Source organism: Tasmannia lanceolata, unplaced genomic scaffold (assembly GCF_043159265.1).
Source record: "Tasmannia lanceolata isolate RefF3 unplaced genomic scaffold, GAP_Taslan_0.1 ptg000006l, whole genome shotgun sequence".
In the NCBI taxonomy this organism is placed as follows: domain Eukaryota; kingdom Viridiplantae; phylum Streptophyta; class Magnoliopsida; order Canellales; family Winteraceae; genus Tasmannia; species Tasmannia lanceolata.
Window position 1 is genome coordinate 38,312,045 of NW_027518683.1, and position 9,517 is coordinate 38,321,561.

General features: G+C 33.2%; 1 protein-coding gene across 1 annotated transcript; it reads right to left on the reverse strand.

The window, feature by feature from the left end:
• Window positions 1-4,066: 4,066 nt before the first annotated feature.
• LOC143878972 (replication protein A 70 kDa DNA-binding subunit B-like) lies at window positions 4,067-5,747 on the reverse strand. Its single transcript, XM_077381185.1, has 8 exons — window positions 5,598-5,747; window positions 5,217-5,487; window positions 5,072-5,133; window positions 4,831-4,921; window positions 4,653-4,734; window positions 4,451-4,586; window positions 4,208-4,317; window positions 4,067-4,127 (listed from the first exon to the last, which is right to left on the reverse strand). Exons 1-8 carry the CDS (start codon window positions 5,745-5,747, stop codon window positions 4,067-4,069), a joined length of 963 nt encoding a protein of 320 aa, XP_077237300.1.
• Window positions 5,748-9,517: the final 3,770 nt, after the last annotated feature.

A 9,517-nucleotide genomic window follows, 5' to 3' on the forward strand; every position in this document is an offset into this window, starting at 1 on the left:
TAACGTATTTCAGCAGACCCGTAACAATTTTCAAATACCCATGCAAAACAATATATAGCCATCAACTATATCATTTGCAAGACTTATAATCATTATTTGCAAATTTTTAAGGCCCTGTATGTTCTGGATTTTGAGAACCAATTGAGTCGAAAACTGATTATTGGACTCAAAATTAAACATAATAGGTATTGACGAACCATGGGTCCGCGAGAGACACAAATAGTGAGAAGTAAATGTTAAGATTTCATATTCATCAAGAAATTTCATGACATAAAAAGAATTATATGGAATCAGGTAGGCATAGAAATTATCATCAGATTATCTCCTACAACCTTTATGTACTGATTGTTCTTAATTTTTGACTCGGAAAACATTAGTCAGATTTTATGAAAAATAACTCATTGGAGCTGCAAGCAGGAGAAAAGGAAATGTTTGGGGAGATGACACTCTACTCTCTATTTTTATTTTGATATTAGCACCCTTCTATTGGGAATTTTAAAAGCTACTGAGAGTCGAGTAAAAATTACAAATTTAAGAAAGAGTTGTAAAAATGTAGATAATGAAAGTAGTTATTGAAAAGAAAAAGGGACTCTAATACGGATCAAAAAGTGAAAGAGGTGGGAAAAGTTAGTAACTAAAATATAGCACTCAAAGGTAAAGGTAAGAGGTTTGTGATTTACATATTTCATTGCCCGAATAAGTAAGCAGAACTACTGTGAAAAAAAGAAACAAAAAAATGGAACAACAACGACAGAACTCTGATTTCCCAAGGAAAGGACACAAAAAGAAAGTCAACAAAATAAAAACCTCATTGGGGTTCCTAGACTTCACATAAGTTTAATCAACAGTGTTGAGATGCTTAAAAATCTAAATACCTGAAAAATGAAGGATTATTAGAGTCCATGTGTTATCTTTTCAAATCCACAGGTCATACAATCTAATATCTAAAATGAAACCCGAGGAACCCTAGAATAGAGACCATCCAAAATCTCCAACTTTCACTTCAATCTGTGAAGAAAAATCCAATTACATAAGCATGAGAAAACATTCAAGTCAAAGAGCATTAAATGCAGCTTGAGAAATAACAGATAAATAAATTTAAAAATCCACTATCTGAGATTCAAGGACCCATCTCTAATTTTCTGTAAATAAACCACCCATATTTCTCCCGGCCATGCATTAACAAATAACTAAATTTAAAAATCACTCCACCAACGGAAAATTTTAATAGGAATCACCAAAACAAAGTTGGGTTTGCTGTAAAGAAGAACCATACCAAGCTGCAGCATGAGCTACAAAGAATCCCTCTATAACTTATTGCTGGCTTTTTATTAAGGACATTCCTCTAAATCATCATAGAAAGAAAGCTGCACCACATAAAAACCTAAATAAAAATAGTCAGCATAAATAAGAATAGAAATCCAGGGGAAAAAACCCAGGAGAAAAGAACCCATACGAAATTTTAGAAATAGTTGAAGCAAATAAGAAAGCCAAAACAATAACCCCTGAGACGAAAATGAGGACAAAATATACTTGATGCAAACGAAGCAAGCGTGCGCACACACACAAAATCTACCAAATCCAGGGAAAAGAAGAAACTTCCCTCTTCTTCTTTGAATGAAGTCTCTCTCTCTCTCTCTCTCTCTCTCTCTCTCTCTCTCTCTCTCTCTCTCTCTCTCTCTCCCCCCCCCCAAATGAGGTGATCTACCTACATCATGAAAAATGCGAATTAAATTCGAATGCCTCAAAGTATGGCTATGAATTTAAATTAGAAAAATGAATATGAGATGATAAGAACCCATAAAATAGAAACATGGATAAAGATGATGGTACTATTTTAAAAAGATCTCAAAGAGGAAAAATTGAAAATGCTTATTGCTTCTCTGGCAGTTTTTTAGTTCCCCTTTATTCTGCTTTGTTGGGATACCATGGAAGTGGAGAAACAGAACTGCCAAACGCATGAACAGAGAAATTGAAGCAATATTAAATTAAATAAAACAACAATAACCCTAACTTGATCTTCCCATTACTAAAAAATTTGAAAGGAAAAAGAAGAAAATAACTAAATAAAAAATCACAAAAAAATACTGCATCACCGGTATGATGCCGTGAGATGGGACCGAACCGATTCTTCTTGAGGAGAGGATTTCATACAAAATGTGGAATATGAAGGTTTATTTTTTTAAAGAATTTCCGAGAATATCATGGGTAGTCGAAATTTATGTTCTGATTGTAGAGGAATGCGTTACGAAAGGAATTGAATAGGAAACGATTGCGTTTCCTTTTAGAGCAGTTGAAAGAATATCGTAACGTTTCCTACTCTTTAATAGCTATTTTTATGAGAGATTATGCACTATTTTTATGAGAGATTATGCGAAATTACAGTGATTTAAAATCCAAAAAGAAAGCCATAAAAGGAAAAGTTTGAAAATGAATGAGAGATTCAGAAAATTAAAAGTGGCTCCAAATTTGGAGTGACGTGCCACCTAGAATGAGTAATGCCATTAATTTCGGGAAAGATGTGAGCAGAGAAACCGAAGAGTTATAAGTAGAAAGTGTTTTTTAATTTATTAATTCCCAATGCCACATTGGAAATTATTCCTCTTTATTATATAGATATAGATTATATATAGATGATAAGGGTTGCCACGAGAGAGAGAGAGAGAGAGAGAGAGAGAGAGAGAGAGAGAGAGAGAGAGAGAGAGATTATAGGAGATTTAATTAGGAGAGAGAAAGATATTTAATAGGAGATTTAATAGCTTTCTTCCATGTAACAGAAGATTTGCCAAAACGTGATAAATGAGGTTTTTTAAAATTGTGGGATAGAGGAGGGGCTGACATGTGGCAGCACCACAGCTTAGAGGATTTCACTTTACTTATATATATAGACTAGTTGCAGACCCGTGCGATGCACGGGGCGCCCCAAAAAAATTTTTGCTTTATAAATTATTTAAAAAAAAAGAAAACAAAGAAACTGCTAAAAGTAAATAAAAAAATGAAAAAGAAGGGGCAAATTATTATACAGATTATTAGCATATTGGGTTGGTATCTGTTGGTATGCATTTTTTAGAATCTCATGTTGGAAATCCTATTTAAAATAAAGAAGAACAACTAATTGTAATAACATATTTGTAATTTAAAAATAAAAGGAAGAAAAGACAGAATTATCAACACAGAAGAAAAGTAATTAAGTAAAATACAATTACAAAACAACAACAATAATTAAGTAAATTCTTTTTAACATTAGAGTTCCTTAAACCAAAGAAAATAAGAAATCATTCTGTTAAAATAACATACTATGTTCTTGAGAAATTATTATAGTTTCTTAAACCCAAAAAAGAAGTAATCATTCTGATGACATGAATCCAATTCTGACATCGTTTGAACATCACATTCAACTCATTCTTCTGAATCCCTGCAAGAGTGATTGTTTTTTTTCTTTATTATACATTTTTTATGTAAATAATTTTTTATATATAGATATATTGTAACCTTATGAATAATTTTTTTGCAGGAGTTTTTCCTGGAGGAGTTTCATTGAAAATTTGCGCATATGCTTCTGTAATTGCTCATTCTGTCGGTTCTTCATCTTCCGAAGTTCTTTTTTTTTGCCAATAATTTTCTCTCTTGCATAAGAAATAATTTCGAATGAGCAAGTCCTGTTTTAATTATATATATATATATATATAAAATAAAGTGTTCATTTTTTTGTAGAATTTAAATGTAAAACCTGTATTGTCTTCAATCCTGCATATTTTTCAGCGTCAATTATTTTTGAAACCGTGAAATTCTGCTTTGATGTTGTGAAATTGAATGCGGTCACCTTTACTTGAAATAGATATGTTATGCCTATTAACTTTTCAATTGCAGGCAGCATAATTTCTTTCTCTTCATCCTGTAATGTAAAAAAGTTGGTTGTTTCCTTCATTAAAGCAAATTAGACATAATGAAAAATAAATTGTAATTTTTTTAAATCTCGATTAAAGAACTGTAATGAGTTGGGTACCTTTTTCTCATGAATGATAGTCTGTGTAATAGGTTGCTGAACAATATTTTCTGCTTCCCTCTAAAAAATCGCAAAAGTTGTTGATCCCGTGTAATCTTCGACCTCTACTTGCAGCCTATACCTGCAAAGTTTTAAATTCAACATAATGAACCTAAAATATTTTTTAAACTTTATTAATAATATTTTTTTGACTGGAGTTACCTTTTTAATGGGAAGTTAACTTTCTTCTCGCAGGTAGGACACCAATAATATGGACTTAAATGATCACATTTTTTCCGACAGTTGTTGCATGAGAAATAGTACCATCGATACTGCAAGTCAACTTTTATGATTGTTGCTTCGCAAGAAGAAGTACAATCCTGTAATTTTTTATGTTAGTTTTCTTTTGATGGTATTTTTATATATTTTCCTAGTAATGAATTTTTTAGCAATCTTTTTTCTTACCTTTTGCTCGCTTTCTTTGATGAAATCTAAGACCAGCCGCACCGTTCTTTTGTTCTTTTCAACCAATTCACTGTCTGCAGCTAACGATTTCCTTGGTAGCTCTATTGATTGAAGAATCTCTTTTGCATTCGCAACACTGTGCAACATGTAATAGTTAATTTTATTTCTAATTATTATTTTTGTTCTAATTTTTAATATATACCTTTTTTTGAAATCTAGCACTTTTGGAATTCCCAAGTTTCTGTAAAACTTTGTAGCATTTGTTGAAGAGAGCGATAGATTTCCTGCGTAATTGTTGTAAGAATCATTTTTACAATATATTTAAAAAGAATAATTTTATAATATTATTGTGATATCGGAATTAGGTTCTAGTTACGTACCGAGATATTTCTTGACAGCAGTTGAAGTGATAATAAGAATGACACGCTCAGAAATATGTAAGAAATTATCTTGGTTTATCTTCTCTGCCAACTGTCCCCACAATGTTATTCAGATTTTATTTTTGCTGCAAAAAAAGATTTTTTAACATATTCTTATACCATTAGTATTTATTTTCCAAATGTATTATATTGTCATGATTTTTAACCTCCTGTCTTGAAGCTCAATTAGTCTTTTATTCACCTTGTTTCCTTTCGCTTGTATTTCCTCAATAGCAGAAATTGCAGTGATTTGTCCAATTACATCTGGCAATAGTATTTTTAAATTTTATTTATCAAATTTTATAACAAAAAATAAGGTAGCATATAGTGAAGGAAATTTATTTTACCTGTGAGGTACATATTATTCCCTCGGCCGTCTAGAATACTAAAAGGCATTAATTCGAATCTGTGCTGTCTAATCTCATCACTTCCATTCATTTTCTCTTTAACATAAGTTGTTTCATGAAAGTTTATCATATATTTGTTTGAAACAACTCTGTAAACATCTTTGCTGTCAACTACAATGAAATTCTTTATCACATACACATGTCCTTCTTCAAGTAATGCTCTAAATTGATGAGTGAACTTCTTTTTAATTGATGCTTGAATATGCTCCCCCTATATAGACATATATGTAGATTTTGTTGAAATGTCCAATGTAGTATTTTTTTAAGAATAAATAATTATAATATTAAATTTCAAATAAACAATGGGCGGGGAATACTTACTTCTTCATCAAGTTGAATTACATCGAGACTAATGATTTCATTGTTTGCCTTAATGTTAACAGCATCCCACATTCTTGTTAATCTAACATGTATTTGCCAATCTTGTTTGTCATTGTAGAGTTCTTTCAGCAACTGGCGTCCTTCTATCATCTTTAGAGATCGAAATTTGAAAGGAAAAAAAAGAAATTAGTAGAAGATTTTGTGTCATTTTAGCTTTTCTTTTAATAACTGTAATTTTTTTTATTGATTTACCTGTATGTAAGTTGTTAAAAACCTCTTTATATACAATATTTTTTGTGTAGCTATTTTCGGCACCATCAAATTTCTATCAATATCTTTAGACCATCAGGAGATATCACTCGGGAGATAGCAACATATAATTGCCCATGAGTGAAAACAGGTTTTGGGAGATACAGACCAACTTGTTTAATAGTTTGGCCCTGACTTTTGTTTATTTTCATTGCATAACAGACTCTGACTGGAAACTATCTTTGCCTCAAAACGAAGGGGAATGAGAACTTTTGTTCTAATATTTGTTCATGTGATTATTCTTGTTTCGTTAATCAAAGTGGCTAACTGAGTTACTATTAGCCGTGTGCCATTGCACAATCCTGCATTTTGATTGATGTTTCTCAAAAGCATTATAGGAATTCCAACTTTCAGCCCAAGAACATGATTTGGTAATCACGGAAACTTTAATGTATTAAAAAACTTTATCGGATAAATCATGTCTCTATCAACGACATTTGATAAAGCTTTACATATTGAGTCTGAGCTCAGATATGAATGTTCTTCCCCAGCAACGAATTGCATCATGTATGAGTTTATTTCATCGATTGTATGATTTTTTGGAGTCAATATTGCTCTTTCTTGAAGATAATGCGCATCTTTGTAAGTTGTAACTATGGTGGAACGACAGATATGTGATGGATACTATTTCAACTATGAGGTTCTCTCCATCATGTATAAGAAGATGACTTGGAATTTTAATCTACGAAGGTTCGCCATCTTCTTCTCATGATATTGATTCAATCTTGCCATCTCCGATATCTAAAACCCATTTGTTGAATTCTGATATTGAATTAGATGTACTGCTGTTAGTTGAACATGGATTCAATCTCATATTTGTTTTTAAATTGAAGACCTTGCAATGGTCCGATAAGTAGGAATTGTTTATCGAAGCAAGTACAACTTCATGTCTTTCTCCTTTCGGAACAACGGGCAGAATCTGTCAAAAATCTCTACCGAGAAGTACAGTCTTTCCTCTAAATGGCTTGTCGCTTCAATTAAGATCATCAAACCTTAATATGCCTTTTAAAGTTTTGTTGACGGCCTCGAAAGCATGTCGGTGGTGCATTGGTGCTTCATCACATATAATGAGCGATGCCCGTGTTATCAATTCTGCAAGTTGGGGGTACTTGATGAATGTCGCAAGTGGAGTTCTCATCGGGATTGATTGGAATTTCAAATCTTGAATGAGCCGTCTGTCCTCCTTGTAAAATGAGAGTCGTTATTCTAAATGATTCCACAGTCAAAACAATTTTGCCTTCTGAGCGCAATCTTGCAATTAAGGTTCAGTACACATATGTTTTACCTATCCCTCCATGGACATAAAAAAAAATAGTCCTCCTTCTTTTTCTTTTACTGCAGGTACTACAGAATCATATATATTTCTTTGGTCTGAGTTAAGTCTACTGTATAACTTGTGGTGGTCTATCCTTAACTGTTCCCTGTCATACGATGTTTCTTCTCTTATGAGTCGATTATTCAGCTAGCTGAGTAGTGCTACATCAGGCAGTGGGAGTGGCTTAAAATTTGTCAAAGACTTGCCATTTCTCATGAGGATGTTTTCAATCTCAAACAAAGTGTAACTTTGTATTTGATATTCATTTAACTCTAGTTGTGCATGCCCAATGCATGTCGTTGGTGGTACAGAATATCATCAGATAGCAGCTGCCAATTTCTTTCCCATAGCTCCAACGGATTAGCTATTTCACAAAAGAGTAGAAGAGTCACAAATAGTTCTCTTAGTTGTCCTGCAGTTGCCCATTGTGCTGCCTCATTAACTGCATCATGCCACTCCTTATTGCCATCCAACAGTCAAAGGGAATAGCATGCTGATTTAAATGTTGGATGTATTACACCGTTGGCTGTTCTAATCTCTTCATAGCTTCATGGGCCTTTAACAATATTTAATAGCATCCTCAAATAGAACCTTTCTCCAGAAATCTGATGTGCATAAACTATCCTCCCTATGCATTTCCCTTTTTTCCTTTGTTGCCACATCTTGTCTTTTTTATTCCATACAAATTTTGTTGGCAATTCAGCAAAGGTCAGATTTTGAGCATCTTCCTCAACGCTATTTATATGCATCCATTGAGTGAACATTGTTGTTTCAACACCTTCCTTGTTCGAATTTGGTCGATGGATTCAGAATCTCTAAAAGTAATGCATTGCTCATCAGGAAGGTGGAACGTCATCCTTTCAACCACAGGCGTTCGGTGTTGAATATCAAATTGAAGTATTCTCCAGCATGTTTCACACGCGGAGGCATAACGACAATCTAGATAACTTTTGATTTCATCAATTCTTTGAATTTCTCTATTATCATTTCTATGATTTCTTGAAATTTCCTCTTCACCTATCATTGTTGTCCTGTCAGGTCCTTTATTGATGTACTTGAAAAGATATTTTATCTCTCTTGACCTGTTGCACCACTCAACATTTGTGTGAGGTTAATATTTTACAATCAAATCAATATTGTGTGGTACTATATATCTGTTGTCCAGTTTTATATCTCCCTTTTGTACAAATCTATCATTATCTCTTCTTCTGTAAACTGGAAACCCATCTTCAGTTAGTGTTGTCTCATTGTAAAAAAATTTTGAAAATTTTTTGCTGCAATTATTTCGTCCGATCATGCAAGGTGCTTTGCTGTTTGCTGCCCCACATGGTCCATGCATCATAAATTCTGCAACTGCTGCATATGAGGTAGAATCACTTGTCTCATCTGGTATTTCTGCTGATATGATATTGTCAATTTCATATGGTGTTGGATACTTATCTGATTGATGAAGCCAAAGTAATATATGCGCGTGTGGCAGGCCTCTTTTCTGGAACTCAATAGTGTAGACATCTGAAAGTTGAAAAAGTATGTTATATATTTTGTTATTATCTGTAAAAGTTTGTTTAAAAAATTTGTCAGAAAATTCTTAATACACACCTGCTATGACTCTTCCAAAATGTTGTAATTTTATAAGATCTCTCATTAATTGATCGAGCTTAATCTTAATAACTCTGGATTCAATGTCCGGTCTATCATTTGGTTTTTGTCCAGGAATTTGATCTACAAACTTCTGAATTTCAGGCCACTTTGGATTTGTTGTGAATGTTATAAATAGATCAAGATTTCCCACCCATCTACAAATAGCCATTACATCTTGATAATTCTATACCATATATCTTGGCCTACTTTAAATGATGATGGCAAAACAATTCTTCTCCCACTGAAGCTGGAGTCGTGTCACCTCTCACGACTGCATCACGTAAGCCTTTATACAATTCTGCTCTTAATTGTGGTTGGTTATTGCGGATCCAGGGCAATCATTCCTCTTCAATTGGTATATAAGCGTCGACTAAAAACTATTGGAACAGACGCCCACCACGAATAATTGTTTGGCTCTCATTTTCTCTTTGTTGAATTTTGTATGCATAATATTCTCTCATTGTCACACAATGTCTCTTCATTTGCCTTCTTCCCTCGTTACATTTATATGGTATTCCTAGATGGTAGCCATCTTCTTCATAAGGAAACAGAACTGGGTACTGCATTGCCATAAAACTTAGATTCAAATCACTGATACGTTGCAGTTCATCACTTCCGTGCTCTACAACATCTCTTTCAACATTTGTCTCGCTCA

Excerpts from the sequence above, each read along its gene's own strand:
- LOC143878972 (XM_077381185.1), bottom strand. The coding sequence starts at position 5,747 with ATGATAGAAGGACGCCAGTTGCTGAAAGAACTCTACAATGACAAACAA. Across the intron at positions 5,488-5,597 it reads TAATTCAACTTGATGAAGAA|GGGGAGCATATTCAAGCATC; the intron begins GTAAGTATTCCC and ends ATGTCTATATAG. Across the intron at positions 4,128-4,207 it reads GTTAACTTCCCATTAAAAAG|GTATAGGCTGCAAGTAGAGG; the intron begins GTAACTCCAGTC and ends AAAACTTTGCAG.